Source organism: Serinus canaria, chromosome 6 (genome assembly GCF_022539315.1).
Source record: "Serinus canaria isolate serCan28SL12 chromosome 6, serCan2020, whole genome shotgun sequence".
Lineage (NCBI taxonomy): Eukaryota > Metazoa > Chordata > Aves > Passeriformes > Fringillidae > Serinus > Serinus canaria.
The window spans coordinates 30714052-30732712 of NC_066320.1; the positions used below are offsets into that span (position 1 = coordinate 30714052).

An 18661-nucleotide genomic window follows, 5' to 3' on the forward strand; every position below is an offset into this window, starting at 1 on the left:
GGTGGGTGTCACACATCCACCCGCGCTGTTTTGTGCCCGGGTCCTGCTTTGGAGCTGCATGGCAGAGCTGAGATGAGGCTCTGCAAAGCCACATTGTTGCATTTAAAAGGTGGCTGCAGTAAACAAAGCAATTCCCAACCTGTGGCTCTGGCTCCTGATGAATTATTGATCGGTTTCCCATTGGTGATGCTGTGTAGCAGGAGCACAGGATGCTTCTCATGGGGGGACAGTTCACACGATGATGTTTCCTGGATTAAAATTTTAGACCTTGGGACAAAAAGAAGAGGAAAGATACCTACCAGAGGTATTTAATATTTCAGCATCAACCACTGATTCAAACAGCAACCCCTAACCCACTAGGGTGAGCAGATTGCATTGCTGGCTGGCATTATTGTGTATTAACTGGTTATATTTATTTTAAGCATTTTCCACCTTTGATATTGGAGTAGCCTGCATCTTTCTTAAAAGATTTCTGTGGTTGAATATTCAGCACCCTCTGGTGACTTAGGGACACATTAGTATATTTGCAGTTGTGATGTCTGAAAAAGAGTGCCTTTAATTAAATTGCTTTTTCCTGTTGTACCTCAGAGAATAAAGCATCTGCCTGAGAAGAGTGTAGGGATTTAAAAAACAATTTCAATTCTGAGTCCTGTTTCTGTGGCGTAGATATTTTCATTATTCAAGCTGGAGCCAGTAAAAGAGAAAGCAGGCTGGCCAGAAAGGATGGAGGATTGTTTTATTATTCATTTATATCAGTGGTGTTGAAAAACATACCCTGCCAGATCTCAGGAAAAGCAATAAAAAGGAAAAATGTAACATGATTTAAAGCAATATGGGGAACTTCTTGCTAATCAGTTAGAAAAATGATTTAAGTAGATTGAAGTGCTGCTGTAAGTGTGCCATGTTATATCCCGCAGTCTTTTTTCCTTCAGATGTGGTTTCCCACAGCTTGAGACATTTCTCTAGCATTGCTGTGTGAAAGCAGGAAATGGCTTTTGTTGGGGGAGTGGGAATTTGGCTTCTGCACAAAATGTGCTCAAAATTGCTGAATAAACAAGGAGAAAAAGCAGGAAAAAATAATTCCTTTTTCCCATTTCAGTTATGGTAGGAAGACTGCTTATAAGACAATAGGCTAAAACCCAAAATTCAACATTATTTTAAGATGATTATGCCCTTTTAGTTCTCCTCCACTGCAGTTCTAATCCTGTTCTCTAAATATAGCCATCCTGTGAGGAAAAACGGGCTTTTTATGGCAAGTGATTAATGTTTAAGGTATTCATAGTTTTCTTCTTGCAATCTATTATAGCAGACATATTTCCAAACTGATCTGTGTGGCTTGGATAACACACAAGGTATTCCTTTCCATTGCTGAAGTCCCACATAATGATCTGAAAGGGGAAGCCATAGCATTTTATTTCTGTTATCTGAGCTATGTTAAAAAAGAAAATGCAGATTCTTGTCTCTGAGCTCAGACACTGAGTTATCCCAGCACTTCAGCTTGGAACCCCCATTACTGGAAGAGCTGAGAAGTGACTCAGTGGCATCAGATCAGCAGTGTGTGACCATATTCACCCATTCACACCAAATCCACCCTGGTGTCCATCTCTGACAGCTCAGCTGAGGTCCTCTGGGGCAGCTTCAGAGGGTTTGACACCCTCTGGGCTGAGGGTGAGGGGAGGCACAGACAGGGGATGGCTCTGGCTGCAGGATCACCCTCCTCCTTGTGTCCCAAAATTCAGCCTTGCATCTCTCACCTGGCTCTGGCTGCCAGGTCACCTTCCTCCTTGTGTCCCAAAATTCAGCCTTGAGCCTCTCAGGACATATCCTGTGGGCTGGCAAGTGCCACCTTTGTTATAATAGTGGTTGTTTTTCTGGGGAGCTGTGTTTTCTGTAGGAATATTTAAGCTGAAATAGTATTAAAATCTTCCTTTGGAGAGGAGCTCCTGCCCTGCTTTCTGCACACATCCCTGTCCATATGAGCTCTTGTGCTATTGTCGTTTCGGTGGAATGGGATTTATTTGACATTTTAAGTGAGAATTGCATTCTCATTTTAAGTGAGAATGGCAAAGGATGCTTCTCTGGTGCTTCATAGCTCAGGCCATAAAATGAACACATGATGTTATCCTCCTCTTGGATTGAGCAGAAAGCCTCTGCTGAGGAGGGAACTGCAGATGATTTTGTGGAATATTATTCTGAATGCAAAACATGATTTCTGTTTAAACATTCCAGTTTTGATTGTGTTCTTTTACAAAAATTTTTTTAATGGCCCTCCCTTTCTCTGTTCTACAGTATTGTTTTTAATTAGTGTTTTAATGCATCAGAAAGATAGCAGGATAAAGAATGAAGATACCAAGGAAATGAATCTCATCCCAGTTCATGGATTTCTTCTAAAAAATTATTTGAAATTTTAAAGAAGCTGGAGTTGTACTTTTCATTGAGCCATATCCAGTTCTAAAGTAAAAATAAAAGAGACCTGGTAACTCAGCCATGGTGACTGTTATAAAATGAAAATGAAAAATTTAACATAATTTAAAGCACTATGGGGAACTTCTTGCTATAAAGTAGGGGTTTAATATAGGAACTGTATAAAGTAGGACTGGAATTATTTCCAAACATTATTGTTTAAGCTGAAATAATCCTGTGTTTTGTTTTGATGGTCAGACTTTGCAAGGCAGGAACCTGTAGAATGTGGCAGGTGTTGCAGGTGAGTAGCACAAGGTGTGATTGCCTTTTCTGTGCACATATGATATATATTCTATATGTGTGCCATACACACCAGCCAGCAGACTGAAGGATTCCCCTGTATGGTGATGCACTTTTTCAGTGCAGACTCAGCACTAGAAATCTGAATTCCCAGTGACTTCTGGTCAGAGGACTTGGGTATTGTGCACAACACTGGAGCAGACCCTCAGAGACCAATACCCTGTGGTTTTCCTGTGTCCACCTTGCAGGTACCAAACATCATTTTATTGCATTCTCAAGGCTTTTTTCTCATCCTGTGTGTTCACATCAATGATAACATTCCTGTGGGACCATGGTGTTCATGCCTGTGGGAGCAGGATGTGAGCTGAAGGAAAGCTTGGTGATCTGTTTCCTTCCCAACATCGTTTCTTGTGGCCCCATTTGTGGTTGGTCTCCTCACAGTATGGGTTTGTTGTGAATTTATTCAATCCTAGGATGGGTGATCTTGTCACTTTGCCCTACAGTAGTGTGAGAGAGGTCCATTAATAGTTAATGGTCAGAAATGTGTCCCTGAAGGAGCTGTCTTGTAAATGGAGTGTGGTGACACTAAGTGACATGTTGGTACCTCCCCCAGCTCCTGACTCCATATAAGCATCAGATCCAGCACTGAGAACATTCCCAGGGGGCAGAGGCAGCAGGACAGATGGCTTTCCATGGTCCCTGAAGTGTCACCCATCTTTCAGCTCCAGCAGGCTGGGCTGAGGTTGGTGGCTTTGCTCTGCTGTGGGCAAAAGCTTCTTACAGAATCAGAGTGGTTGGAGTTAGAAGGGACTTCTAGAGATCCAAACCCCGGAGGGGGCATTGAATTCTTTTGAGACACCCTATAATTCCAAAGGTATGTTTCATCAGAAACAGGGAAAATAGTTTGTGAGGTTTATGCCTTTAGAGCATAATAGAAAGTTTGTGAGGTTTATGCCACTCGCCACATATATTTGCATTGTTTTCTAAAACCATGTGTTCAGGAGATCCAGTGGGTGCTAGGTTTGATAGGTAGGCTAATTCCAATTTGGTAGACACCAAATATTAATACCTAAAATAACCAGATTACTCCACCATTCTATCTCTGTTTTCTGTGGGTTGCTGTACAAATTTAATATCAAAACATAAAATCTGTAGGGATGTTTCACATTCAAAACATGTAATAGCTAACAATCATCATGTTAAAAGAAGCTAATTATTGGGGAATGTCATGTTAGCTGGAATTCACTGGGTAGGCAAATATTATGTAAAAATCACAACATAGAAAGTTGGCACATCTCTGATATTATCCTAACCTAGTGCTGGGATTAAGAAAATGACCTTTTGTTGGAGCTGTAGAACATTCTTGGTCCTCTTGAGTAGGCCCTTGGGTCAGCTAATGGCTGCTGACCTGAAGTGGTAACTTGATCTCCAGGAAAGGAATTACCATTTGAGCTCTCCTGATGTTCTTGAATTATGATGCAGGGCTGTATTTGTGAGAGTCTGAAGAAGAAAAAAAAAAAAAAAAAAAAAAAAAAAGAGAGTAAAGACTGTATATGTGTCTGTATTAGATTTGTGTAACTGAACCACAAGTGGTGCCACAGGATGGATTATGAGAGATTGCCAGTTATTTAATTTTATATAAACAAAAGGAAAATCCCTCAAATGTAAAATGTAATGAGCAGTCATTTGCCCCCTCTGGACTCTGCATACATTTACAGCAAGAAGCTGTCCATGCTGATTAAAGTCCCAGCCTGAGGGGGTAAGGCAGAGTTGAACTGAACTCACCAAGAGCACTGAACTTGATGAATTTCAAAGGTCCCTTCCAACCCAAACTTATTTTATGATTCTGTGTATGTGCAGCAGTTCAGAGGCAGAGCTGAGAGCAGGATTGATCTTCATCTGGAGAGATGTATTGCTGGAACATCCTGCCTCAGTGTTCTTTTTTTGTTGTAGCTTATTTGGGTTTGGGGGATTTTTAAGAGAAGATCATTTTAACCATTGAAAATGACACCTGGAAATCTGAAAGTTTTATCAGATTTTTACAGTGAATGAGCTTTGACTGAAATTAATGCATATCTCTGACTGCCTTGTCTCTCTGGCTTTAGAAACTCTAAAGCTTGGAGTTACTGAGTGTCTTTCCAAATCTGTCAGCCTTTGTGGCCCTTGCCACTGCAGTAAAAGTGCCTGCTTAAGTAACACACAACCAGATTGACCTCAGAAGGATGCAGCCACTCCTGTACCCTTGGTTCTGGGCTCAGTAAACCACACCTGAATTATTCATGCGGGCTTTATGAAGATCATCTCTGAAAATGATCGATGGAGGTGAAACTACAGAACTCATTCCTCCTTTTTATTTTCAGCTCATCTCCCAGTGGGAGATACCCAGAATGAAAGCCAAAATTAATCTTCAGTACTAAATTGAACAATCTAAAAAGTTGGTTGGTTTTTTTTCTCCTTTTCTCTCTGATTGAGTTTCCTCTCATGGTGCATGATAAATTGTTCAGTAAATACTCAATGTGAAATTTATACCTTAAATTTATGACATAACAGCTGCAAATGCTTTGCAGGACCAGGCCTGATGGAATCTGTTTCCTTTAGGTCTTGCCACAGATGGTGCTTTTGCATTAGCACTGCAGTGTTTGCTCATCTGGGACCTTCATGCCATGGCCTTGGACTCTGTTTGCCTCAGGTCCCTGCCAGTACCTGGTCCAGGAGCTGAGATGATCCCCTGGTGGCAGATTCCTTGTTTGAGTCCTGAGGCTCTGGGAACAGGTCTGCAGAGAGCTTTGATGTGCATTTACATTTCCTAGAGACGATGGATGTACTTGGACAGACATTTTCCTCTTGAGCTGCAGCTCTAGCCAGTTGGAAAGAACATGGGGATCTAAAGATGAGATGGGGAAAAAAAAAGAGAAAATACCCATTTCTGTCAGGGAGTCCAGCTGTACCTCAGGAAAAGACTGTAGGAGTTATTACCAGTTAAAACTGGTCAGGGAGGAATTGCTCATCTTCTGAGTCCTCAGTTTCTCTGTACACCTCCAAATGTCACTCACACTACAGTCAGAGGGCAGTCTGCAAACATCCAAATAGACCTTTGCATGCTTTCATTCCATCACCCTCTGAGCACTCTTGGGTGGCAGTGGAGCACAGTTTGGTTTTGTTGTTATGTGTGTGTTGTAAGACTGCCTGCTTTATTTCCTCCCAATGTGTCCTATTTCTAAATACACCATGAGAATGAAGTTGTCATGTCAATAAAATACAGAGATAAAACAATTGGTGAACAGAGTTTTTTGAGTAGCAGGGAGAAGATTGAGTTTATGGAGTGCTGGCAGGACATGAGTGATATTGCTGACAGGTAGGAGAGACCTCAGTTAATCCAGGACACATTGCACTACTTAGGGAAATAAACCATACCTTTTCCTAAGTGCAAAGTTTGGAAGAAAATGTACAAATTGAAATAGAGTCTGTTCACTTTAGCTTTTGTGAAGCAGATCCCCCTGAAGCCAGTCTTCTTGTTAGCTGTGATTCCACAACCCTGGCTGATGGAGAACAGCTCCTTTGGCTCCATCTTCCTCTCCTCACTCCCAACACAGGCAGCACTTCTCAGTAATGCAGATCCAACTCCTGGCTTCAAAAATTCATAATATCACCCCCCATTTCCTCTCCAGATTGTTCATATTGCACATCAATAGATCAGTACTCCATAAAGTAGTCAGGCATGTTTGTTTGTCTTGTTTCTTGAAGTAGGCTATGCACTAAATAAAAATTCTATATAGATTTAATATTAAATTAAGTAACCCTACAAAAGCCCATGGAGCTCCCTTGGCACATCCCACTTTCAGTTTTGCTCCCTTGAGCTCCTCCATAGGAGGTGATGCTGCTGACCTCAGTCCTCATGTCAAAGTCCTGCTTTTAAGTTTCTTTTAAATTCTCTTTCCCTGCAATGGAATGAGACCAGGGAGCAGGGTGGCACTGGCTGTGCTGCTGCAGTGTCAATATTGGAGGAACCCAAGGCAGATGGCAGCCTTCCCACCACAGCCCAAGGCCACAGCTCTGTTGAAAGCCACTTTTTAATGAATTGAGTTTCTGGGTAACAGCTGGAGTGACCTCACTCACTTCAGAGCTGTGTCTGCCTGGCAAGGGCAGGCTGGGAGGAGAGGCAGGGGAATGAGGAAATCTCATTCTTGCTTTCCAGCTACACTGACAAAAAGGCAATTTTTCCTTCTGAAATGGGGGAGGATTTAAATTGTAAGAACCTGTGGTTTATAAAAAAAGGTAATGTAACTTATGAGGCTGGGTTTCCACATGGCCAGAGGTGAGGAAGAGAGGTCAGCCCTGGTTCTGCCTTCAGTATTTCCTCCAGAGATTTATGTAATAGGCTGGGCAGGAGTTTGGACTTTCCAGGCGAGGGTGGGAGTGCTCAGGCTCCACAAGTTGATGTGGAGCTGTCAGATCTGGATGGTCTAGTCTGATTCGTGGATTTCCCTGTTCTCCCCTGCTGTGGGACCCCATCTGTATGTGTTAGATTTATTGTTTACTGGTGTCTTTCAAGGAGAGACATGAAAGAGACAGACTGAAAGAATGTTTTGTGACTTCTACAATCTGTATTTTTTTTGCCTGTTACATACATAATCCAAAGGATACAGGTGGAATGATATCTATGATATGTTCTGAAGGTAAGCTCGCACTAATTTCCCAGGCTCCTTCCTGTAGTTTCCACTTCATCACTGCCCCACAAACAAGTCCTGCAGGCTCACACTCTGCTGAATCCTTGTCTGGAGCTTCAGAGTCATATTCTAGATGGTACATGACTCTTCCTTTGCTCAGAACCTGCCCACAGCTGGACCTGTGGTGGCTGCTCCTTGTGCAGCTTTGAGTTGGTGCCAACTCCCATGGTGTATCACAGTTTGGCAATCTTGCTTTGCACCTAGAACTGTTCAGTAGCAACATTATTTCTTTTTGTTCCATGTATTCCCTGAGTTTCTCAGAGAAAAGGCATTGTGAATTGAACTGGCTGAAATACATAATTTCCTTTTCACAGAAAATCCTGTTGTTCTGGAAAGATCTTTCCTTACCATTTGAACGTAGGGCTGTGGTCTTTAAAAATGCCTCATGTAAGAGACATCATCTGTATTTTCACTAAGGAAAACTGAACACTGGATTTAATATTTCCAGGATGCATGTTGACTTTGGAGTGTAGTACTGGAATGTGCTTCCAGGCTTTATGCCCTTGCCCAGATCCCAGGCCATGATAAAGAAGGTTTTTCTGGTATTAAGCTTCCCTTCATGTTTCTTTGTTAAGTAGAATTTTCTTTGTGAGCACAACTGCTTCTCATGACAAGCACATCAGGATTTGAGTTATGGTTAAGACAGTTCTTACTTGATTGTACTAGCTGAAAATCAGGAGTGTTGCATCAAAATCTTTTGGGAATTATTAAATATTGGCAAAGCAAAGCCTTTTTCTGGAGCTCAGGCACCTCAACTGTCTGTCCACGGACTCAAGAGGTTTTCCAGAGTGGAAACTCATGCAGTGAACAAAAAAGAGCAAGTATTTCTATTTATTTCAAGTTGTTATGCCAAATTCACCCAAGGAAGAGACCAAGTACACAAAGGGACCTCCTTTAAAAGGTAGATAAACAGGCAGCAATTCTCTCCATAATTTAACTAAGGGGGACACAGAACTACTCCCTCAAGGCAGTTTAACAAATCCTCCTTTGAGCAGGATATGAAAATAGAGGTTTTTCCATTCCAGTTTCTGTATACGTTACAAGTGCTGTACAGACAGTTTGGGAAAAAGGAGTCTAAACATTATTGTTTGAGTGTTACAGAGCTAGACTTTGAGTTCAAATTGTAAAGGCTGAAACATTAATTAAGTGCAGCACAATGAAAAACTACGTGAAAGCCTGAGAGATATGAATTATGTCTCATTTTGTTGGTTTAGATGATAACTTCCTGGGTTTATTTTTATGACACTGGGAAAATATCACACAACTCTTTTTCTCTTTGATTCTTCAACTTTAAAGTTTCCTGAACCAGCTCCATGGAGGGAGGAGAAAACTTATTTGTTGTTGTTGAATACCTATTGTGAAGCTTTATTTATAGAAGCCCTTTGTTTGCAGCTGTTCTTTAAGCTAAAAATATGTACAACTTAAAACATGGTGCATCTGTGGAGGGATATGATTTGAAATGATGCAGTGTGCCTGTTCCACTTTGGCTCTCCTGTGGCCTGAGGAATGAGGATGGTTAAAGAAGTGGCACAAAGGGTTTTTGAGGAGGGGCAACAGCAGATATGATGGAAAGCCAGACACAGTGGTTTTCACCTGTGTTTGTGGAGGAAATAAAGAAATCTCCAAATACCCAAAGTTATAACCTAGTAGAACTCCTTTTGCTTCAGGAGCAGGGGTGATGAGCCAGGGTTTTGTTGGCACAGGGTCATGATGTGCATCCTAATGGGGTGGGAGCTCTCTCTGGGATTCTGCAGAGAAGAGGGAGAGGGAAAATTGGGACCACTGTGCTCCTTGAGGTGCTAGAAGTGACAGTGGGCTCTCTTCTTTCCCAGCTCTCCTAAGGCTTTATACTGTGACAGAATTAGGCAAATGAATCCTGTATTTCTGCTTCTCCTGACATGGAGCTGCTTAAAATAATCATGGTTCTCAGGAAACCAAACAGAGTCTGGCAGCTCAGTTACCTTCTAACTCAAGCAGAATGAGAGGAGTCCTTGATTTGGGCTGGCTTGTGGAGTACTTCTTGGGGATGAAATGGCTTCTCATTTTATGGCAACAGAACCACTGGGAAGAGGCAAATCAGTCCTGTCCTTCAGCAAACTGCTGTGTTCAATTTACTTCATTACAGACCAGCAGTCCAAAACTGCATCTGACTAACAGAAATGCTTATTGAATGTATACTGAGCATATGTTCAGTGCATATTGAACATGACCCCATTGTTACTGCATTCCTTGCTCCCAAACAAAGGATGAAATGTTTATCATTTGGGTTCAGTTTAAGTATGATCTATAGTTTCCAGACCTAGAAGGACAGTTTCTTGTGGCCGTACACCTCTAAGAGCCAGTGGTGTGTCCTTGAATGGTTTAGATCTTCACTTAATGTTTATGTTACTCATCATTTTGTAGAGTTGCTCCCTTTCAAACTTGTGTTTCACTTGAATGACTCCATTTTGGGTGCTGCTGTCTCATTCCTGGGCTGGCACCAACCCATGGTGGTCTCTGTGTTTTTGTGTCCCTGTGAGTACATGGTGCCACAAAAAGATTATTGGCAATACCAGCATTCCATGAATTTTACAGGCTGTCTTCCCCTGTGTCACAAGGTCTGTTTGAAAAGGGCTCTGGTAAAATTCTGCTGAAAATAGAACGTAGTATTTCCATGGGAGGAGGATGCACAGGAGTTGGCTGGACCTCAGATACCTTCATGTCTGCTCTCTCACCCCTGAGGGCACACAAATTTGGTGTTGTTTTAGATGTTTGAGAGTTTTTTATGAAGCTAGGAAATTCTCTTCAGAAGAGTCTTTATATATATATATATATATTTTAGTTAATTTAAGTGTGTTTGTGCAAAGGAGTAGCACAGGGGTATTGGTCTGTGTGCCTGAGCCACCCTCACACAGTGAAGCAGGCTTTGCAGGATGGATTCATTTCCAAGTGTGTGTTCACTTCTGTAACACAAATGACATAAATCCTTGTCTAGGGAGAAAACCACAGCCATGACATCCTGCTCTGGAAGCCATACTGGAATGTCAGATCTCCTTTGGGAAACACAGAGGTAGCCTGAGAGCTGAGGTCTGTGCCACCAGCTCAGGAAGCCCAGTGCTGCCAAGCCTGACCTGCAAACATGAATTCTCACTGTGCTCACCAGTCTCTGCTTTGATTTTCCCCAGGAGCTCTGACTCTGAAGAAGCATTTGAGACCCCAGAGTCCACTACACCTGTCAAGGCACCACCTTCACCTCCACAGCCTCCCCCTGAAGCAGCAGCAGCAGCAGCAGTTGTTGCAGATGTAGCAGAGCAAGAAATAAAACCTCAGCTGCCCGTGGAAGATACAGGTAATGAATGGGACACGTTACTGGGGGAGGTGGGTATGCAGGGAGCTGTTTCTCTGAGCACTGGCAAGGAATTAATGCTAATAAATTGGAGTCTGGAATATTAGTTAATTACCCATGCAGAGAGGAAAAAACCCTGTTGCTTCCTGGAATAAAGTAATGAAGAATCTGTCCATAACATTTGAAAAATATTAAAGAAAAGAGGAGCTCTCTAGAAAAAACTTTCTTTTTGAACCAAGTTTCTTTTTCTAGGATCTCTACAGAGTCAGATGAGTAGAAAAAAAGAGATGTGGGTTGCAGATGCAGGTACCTATGTGAGCACTGTTAACTATGACAATTAACAAAATGCCATTTTCAAAAGTGTTACTGAAACAGGAGGTGGTGGGAAAGACCTTTAGAACAACAGAAACACTGATTTTATAGCAGGAACACAGAGCTATGTATGTATGTATGGTGTTCATATGTGAAAATCAGTACATACTGGGAAAATAAAATCTTTAAAAAGGGAGAATTGTGTTTAAAACCCAAAGAAATTCTTTCCCCCAAAAAGTGTTCTTTGTTCTCCAGATTGAGGAATGGAGTATGAGGGAGTAGAAAGCATGCTATTAGCCCAAAATAGCTTTGTTTGGGCTGTCAGATGACAGCTGAACAGCTTGAGACTGAATTTCCCCATGATGCTGTCTTTTTCCCATCTGAAAGTCAAGTCATCTTGCTCACCTGGCTAAATTTTATGCTGATAATATTTCTCCCAGCAGTCTAAAGCTCACTTGTATTGTGTTTGAAATGAGTTGTAGCATCCCACCAAAGGTCTCAAGCCACCTACAGCATTTCTGGGAGTTACTCATTAAGCAGTGCTGTTTAGGATCTTGATTTATGATAGGTTTTTAAGAAGCTTCAAGGATTTTCTACAAACTGATACCACAAAATAAAAAGTAAGTACTGAGGCACCCTGATGCTTTTTCCTTTCTGCTGTGAGAGTTTCCTCATCATTGTAGCAAAAGTCACTCATTCTTCATCTTTTTTCCTTTTTTTGAATCTTTTGCAATCCAATTGCCAAAGTGCTCAGAAAACAAAAAATAAAACCAAAAATAAGTACTCAGAAAACAAAGGCACACACATGCTGAGCAGGGTTGGAATGTGCTTTTAATTACTGCAGTAGATTATTTTCAAGCCCTTGGTTACACATGTGCTTCCCTGGCACATGTGATTCTTGTCTCCTTCCATCCCAGTTCCCCCCCTCCTTTTTTTTCAGATCTTTCTGAAGAAAAGTGGGAAATTGAATGTAGCTATTCACAGCCAGTGTGAACTTTACTGGAGGCCATTGGATGGCAGAGGGGAAACCACTTCATTTGCAAATCAGATTGTCCATGGGAGGCAAGTTACAGCAAAATGACAGAGATCTGTTCAGTGATCCAAAATGATGCAGAACACAGTTATACAACAGGGGAATTTATTGGAGGGGAAGAAGATGCGTAATGCAGAAAAAATCCAAATGTAGGAGGGCAACACAAAGCATTCATTTGTTTTGGAAATCTTCAGAAGAAATAAATAATGGTAAGATTATAGTTTAGGTGTTTAGAAATGAGAAAAGTTAAACATTTTGTACTGTATAAACCACTTGAGTGTCTTGTAGTTCATTTATTTCATAAGCTATGCATGTGGCTGCACACAAGGAGAATTGTAGTCCCTTCCTCAGGGCTCAGGGACATTGAAGCAGAGTTCCTGGATGGCACCATACAGCTAAAAAACCAGGTTTCACTAGAGGAAGAGTGAGGAATATGGGCAGCTGGAGAGCCTGGCACAGGCACAGGGAGAGGCAGCAGTGTCCTGCTGGTCGCCTGGTTCAGCAGCCACATGGCTTTGTCTTCACATGAGATGGGTGACAGAGCGTGTTTGGGTGGAAGGAGGGAGCACAGTAAGTGTTTAAAGGATTCTTTCATCTATAGCTGACAATAATTACTTATGCAGATGGCTGCAGTTGTGTTGCATGATATCATGAGCACAGCAGCTGGACCCCACTGCTGGAAAGGCAGGAGGAGAGGTTTTAATTAGGTTGACTTCAGTGGTCGTTTAGTAAATATGATGAAAGTGAACTAAGCTGGATGGCTGCTGGGTTGGTGCCAGCTCCTGGTGGGGTAAAACCTGCTGCATGGCTCTCATCCATCAGCAGCAGAGCAGAGGAGGGGAGTCAGTCTGAGGGCAAGTCTGGAGGGGAAGAGGAGCAACAGAGCAAGTATGGAAACTACCCCTGAGCCCCAGGAAGCGCCACCAGTGAGCCCTTCCATTCCTCCCTAAATAATTCTGGAAAACATGGGTTATAATCTTGAGGCAAAGTGTTTGAGGTTGCAGTTATTATCGTCATTATTTTAAATTATTGTTATTTGTCTCCTCAGCTTCCCATAGCAGTGTCCTCTTGTCCCTTGTTCATCCCTCTGAGCACCAGCATGTCCCCCAAGCCCATTCTCCCAAATACTCTGGTTTTGGCCAGCAATTCCTGCTTAGGAACTTTCTGTCACCCCCACTGCCTTCCCCAGATAATTACTGAATTCACATTGTATTCACAGGGGAGAGTCAGGGCTGCAGTCTTCTGTGTGCATTACAGCCCAACAGTCAGGACATGGGGCACCAATATTTGAGTCCTTCTGGTGCCAGGGAAATTCAAGGTCAGGTTTTCCAACAGAGACATTATGGTCCAGACAAAAACAAACTAAATTTTTGGTATGGACAGCATTCTTCTTCAGTGTTTTTCCTCTTGAAGCCTGATATGGAAAATTTGAAAAGAAACTTTTGTATACAATGTTAGAATACATCTAAGAATAAATGACAAAAGTATTTTTACAGAACTTTAAACTAGTGGTACTAATTGATTTCCTGGCATCAAAGGGTTTCCATAACAAGAAGGGACTTGAAATAAACCGTGTTTCAAAATTTCTAGTGTAAGGCAATTCCAATTCCTATGCTTTTGGCATTTTTTCCTCATAACATAGTAACTGGGTGCATGTTGTATGCATTTTTCCAGAGGTTTGCCTTTGTTTGCTTTTTCTCTAGAAAACAGAACTGATATTCAATTTCTTCTGTATTTGCTTATTACATCTGTTTAAATGTTATTGCTAAACCTTTCAGAAGAGTGTTTCATTTTGTTTCCAGCTCAGCAGTCTTAAGGCCTATTTTCAGTTTATTGGGGTTCCCTCTGCTTTAGAGATGCTTCAGCAAAGTAGCTCCTTGCCTTGGCTGCTTCTTTAAAAAAAGCAACAGAAATTTATTTTGTTTATTAATGCATACAGTGTTACAATATTTTATTCATGTTCTCAGGCACAGGGTGGGATTCTTGGGTCTATCCTGTGCAGGGCCAGGAGTTGGACTTCAGTGATCTATGTGGGTCCCTTCCAACTCAGGATATTCTGTGATTCTGTGACTTTCTATCAGCTCCTGGTTCTTCCATAGCAGGTGTCAGGTGAAAATGCCAAGTGTTAAATATGCCAGATAGCTCTCATATTTAGGTCTCATCACCTGGATACAGGAAGTCTGAGTTTTATGTTGTTGAGTTTGGGTTTGGGAGTTTTTTTCTTTAGTTGATCCAGTAAAAATCTGGCTGAAATCAGAGGAATTTCGCAGTGGAAGGAGGAGAACTTGGACCTTCTTTTTTAATTATTGAAATTGGGTGTTTGAGGAGCTTGCCTGGCTTTTTTATTGCAGTGTAAGTTCCCCAGCTATCCTCCATCTTCTTGGAGTGCTTTATAAAACTTAATATTTTCTTGTGGGCAGCTCTTACCAGTGTAAATTGTGGGTGACTCAGTACCAATAAAAGGCATAAACCTGATTTAAATTGTGCTGGTCTCTCTCTAGGGCAAGTAAATCCTACCTTAAATCCCATAGCTGGTGTCATAGTATGTTCCTTTGTGCTCAAACTACATTTTAATAAAATACTGTGGTGATACTGATTGGCTTAATTTTGTGTTGTAAAAGGACAAATGTCTCTGCTCTCTGAATAGGCTGTTAATGTCAGGAAAGTATGGTCTTCATGATTGTGTAGTAATAAAGCCTTGAGTACCATTTATACCTCCTGCCCCAGCAATTCTGCTGCTACCAGGAGCGAGCCAGTCCTGTCGTAAAGCCAGAAGAGGCTGACAGCAGCATTTCTCTTCTGCCAAGAGCTGTTTGCTGAGACAGTTTCACATCTTGTTTCATAAAGAAACAATAAAAATATCGAGCAGCGCTCTGCAGAAATCCGTACTCTTGAGTAGAAAGGATTTGATGAGGAGGAAGTCATGAAATAAGCAGTTAAAGAAGATGAAAGCCTTGCACTGTGTGGAGCACACAGAATTGAAATGCTGCTTTGTTGGGAGTAGCTGCAAAGCCTTGCACGCTCCCTTTGCATGGTGCATCCCAAACCTCAGCCTGTTATTTCCAGTCCAAGTCCTGCAGGGCAATGGTTTATTTTATTTTATTTTATTTTACTTTGTTTTAGTGCATGTTTATAACTATTTTGAATAAGGGCCTCGATGCTGTTGAGGGTTTTGACATAGGCAGGAATGAAAACAGTGCATAGCTGCAGATGACTCCTTGTTGAGATCCCACTTTGATTTCAGGCTGCCCTACATTTGTACTCCACTGGCATCCAAGTGTTTATTGTGATGTATTCCCCTGAAGTGCCTTCCAGTCTCCTTTCAGGGTGAAAGGGACAGATTAGGCTAATGCTGGAGGTCTGTGTCACTCTCTGAGTGCCCTTTACAGGAGTCCCATCAGTGTCACCAAGTATGTGAAGTGAGCACCAGCCTAATTAATGACCTCTCAGCCAGGCTGAAACCAAGCCCAAACCAGTGGGGATTAAGGAGAAAAATAAACTGTTCCAAAGTACTGCCATGCTATTAGCATTCATTTAGCAGAAAAATACATTAGAATATTATTTTAATTGATGTATCCTAGTGAACTTCCACAGTCTTAAAAGAGAAACTGCGTAGCTGTCATCCCTTTGACAGTCTTTGGAAGTACATGGTGCCACTTTGGGAAATGTGTCCAATTCCCTTAAATCCTTTTCTGTGCTCTACACCCATAAATAATAATCCTTGCAGACACACAATTTCTTCTGAAACAAAAGAATTTTTTTTTCCCTTTTCTTAATCCGTTCATAGCGTCTCACTAAAATAATAATTGATTGTCTGTATGGCTTTTATGAACAGTGTTAATGAATGTATCAAGGCAAAATGAGAGTTTTTCTGCAAAATATGTCAGGACTGGAATGAAAAGGATGAGCAGAAATGTCTCTGAAATCGTTTAGAGCTGAGCAAAACACTCATTTTTGTTTGACTGTTTTTCTTTATAATTGCGTAATTAAAAAAAGATGGCAATGTGAAGAAGGCTGTGTTGCTTAAACAGGAAACACGGGGGCATTTTGCTCCTCTGTGAGAGCTGTGAGCAGCTGGCTCAGCCCAGCCTGACCTGGGAGCTGGAGAGAGCTGTCCCAGGTCTGGGGTACCCCACAGGGACACACAGGGACAGAGCTGGCCCTGGTTCATTCAGGTCGTAGTAGTACAGTCACAGCAGGAGCAAAACATATGCAGGATTTGTAAAACATTTGCATAATCAACTTAATGAGCTGGAAGGCAGCAAGGACCATCAACTTCATGCTTTTCTCCCTCTCTATTTTCTGATTTTTTGTTATGCACTCTTTTTCTACTTTGTCCAATAGTTGTTTTATCCCAAGAGAAGAGACTTCTATAAATCATTTTAGGATTCTATTCAATAAGAGAACCTTTAATTGCAGTGGAAAGCTGCTTGGATTAAGAGTTTCTACATAAATCTTTCTTGAAAATTTTCTTCTCATCAAGAAGAAAACACTTGGATGAACCTTGTTTAAATAATCAGTAGGGAGCTTCTAGCTTTTTAAAGGAAGATTTTTCAACTTAGAATATTTGTGGAGTTCTCTAAATGACCTTTTTTTCTTTTTCCTTTTATAATTTATTACATATCAAGTTCTCAATTATTCATGTCTTATTATAAACTTGTAATTATTGACTGCTTGGGGCAGACAGAGGAGCAGCATTGATGAGTTGTGGAGAGGAAGCCATTTTCCTCTGGGTAAATTGGTAAAAATTGCACATGGGAAACAAAACTTAAGGTCAGCATGTAGTTACTGAAGCACCAGTCAATTTACAGGAGATTTACTTCATAAGAGCTCTGACACAATTGTGTGAGCTCTTTATAGTAGTAGAAAATGGGAGTAGAAAAGTGCTTTATGTGCAGTTTTTCTGGTATTGACAATATTTAGCATATTACAGTAATATTCATCTCTGTAAGTGGTAGTTTAGAAGAGGTGCTTTAGAGGCTATTGCAAATACATGTTTTGTCTTTTGTGAAACTTGCCTTGAATCCTGTTCTTGGGAGAACAGATCTATTTTTTTCCCTAATCTGTTTCATATATTGGAAGAGTCACTTTGGTTTACTTAGTCAGTTAGTATGATTTTAATGCCTTTTACTTGTAGTAATATTAGATTATAATAAAACCTCCTAAGCCCCAGTTCTGCAAAGGTGTTTGAAGTGCCCTGAGTTTTCTGTTTGCTCCCACAGGGCTGTGTTCAGAAGCTGAACCCGTAACCGATGTGTCACACAGCGAACCAGTTCAGGAGAGCCCCTTCCGTCCCCCCTGCCATTCTTTCTCCACTGTCTTCGATGAGGACAAGCCCATAGCCAGCAGTGGAACCTACAACTTGGATTTTGATAACATTGAGCTGGTCGATTCTCTCCATGCCTTAGGACCGAGCTCTGCAGAGCCCAAGAATCGTGACCCCAAAGCAAATGTCCGGAGGAAATCCACGGATTCGGTCCCGGTGTCCAAATCCACGTTGTCTCGCTCTCTCAGCCTGCAGGCCAGTGATTTTGATGGAGCATCTTACCTTGGCAACAGTGAGACTTTAGCACCGTCGTCAGATGTGTATGGTACTGGTTCCAGCAGCGCTTCCAGTACCCTCAAGAGAACAAAAAAACCCAGACCAGCTTCCTTAAAAAAGAAGCAGTCAGCCAAAAAACCTCTGGATGCTCCACTGGTGAAGGAAACCCCACAAGAACCGCCCGAGCTTGGCCAAGCAGCTTGTGAGGACAAAGCACCTGAGGTGAAGGCTGACTCAGCAAAGCCCGAATGTACTGAACCTTCCAAAATCTCTGCTGAGAAAGAGGAGGCCCTGCCCGTGCCTGAAGGATCCGAGCCTTCGGATCCGGACCGTTTGGAAGGGATTAGCGCATTTAGCTCCGGAGGCAGCAAGGTGCAGAACTCTCCCCCTGGCAGCAGGAAAACGCTGCCTCTAACAACGGCCCCCGAGGCTGTGGAGGTGACTCCACCAGACACAGGGGGACAGGAGGACCCTCCCATCAAAGCAGTGAGGCTGGAGTTTGATTATTCTGAGGAGAAAGGGGGGAGTGAAGACCAGCAGGAGAGCGCTCCTCCTCCCAAAAAAGCAGGGAAGAAGCCTGGTGCTAAAATGCCGCTCCGGAGGCCAAAGACTAAAAAACCGGTGGAGAAGCTTGACAATGCTCCGACCACCCCGACCAAGTCTCCCATTGATCCAAATGAAATCCCCATCACAAAAGGCTCTTACACTTTTGATATCGACAAGTGGGACGATCCCAATTTTAACCCCTTCTCATCCAGTACAAAAATGCAGGAATCTCCCAAACTGCCTCAACAAACGTACAGCTTTGAGCCGGACATGTGTGAGGACTCCATTGACCCTTTCAAGTCTTCTTCTAAGATTGCCAGCTCGCCTTCCAAATCTCCAGCTTCCTTTGAGATACCAGCCAGTGCCAACGAAACAAACGGGACAGAAGGAGACAGCCTGAACAAACCTGCCAAGAAGAAGAAGACGCCACTAAAAACGTAAGTTAAAGGGCAGAGATGTTTCTAGAATAGAAG

General features: G+C 42.1%; 1 protein-coding gene across 11 annotated transcripts in view; it reads left to right on the forward strand.

The window, feature by feature from the left end:
• TACC2 (transforming acidic coiled-coil containing protein 2) overlaps positions 1-18661 on the forward strand; it is a 118456-nt gene that overhangs the window by 68186 nt on the left and 31609 nt on the right. For all 11 annotated transcript variants that reach the window (XM_050975961.1, XM_050975960.1, XM_050975952.1 and 8 more), the window contains 2 exons: positions 10595-10758; positions 17323-18625. In XM_050975961.1, the coding sequence (XP_050831918.1) occupies positions 10595-10758; positions 17323-18625 (1467 nt within the window). The remainder of the gene's footprint in view (positions 1-10594; positions 10759-17322; positions 18626-18661) is intronic.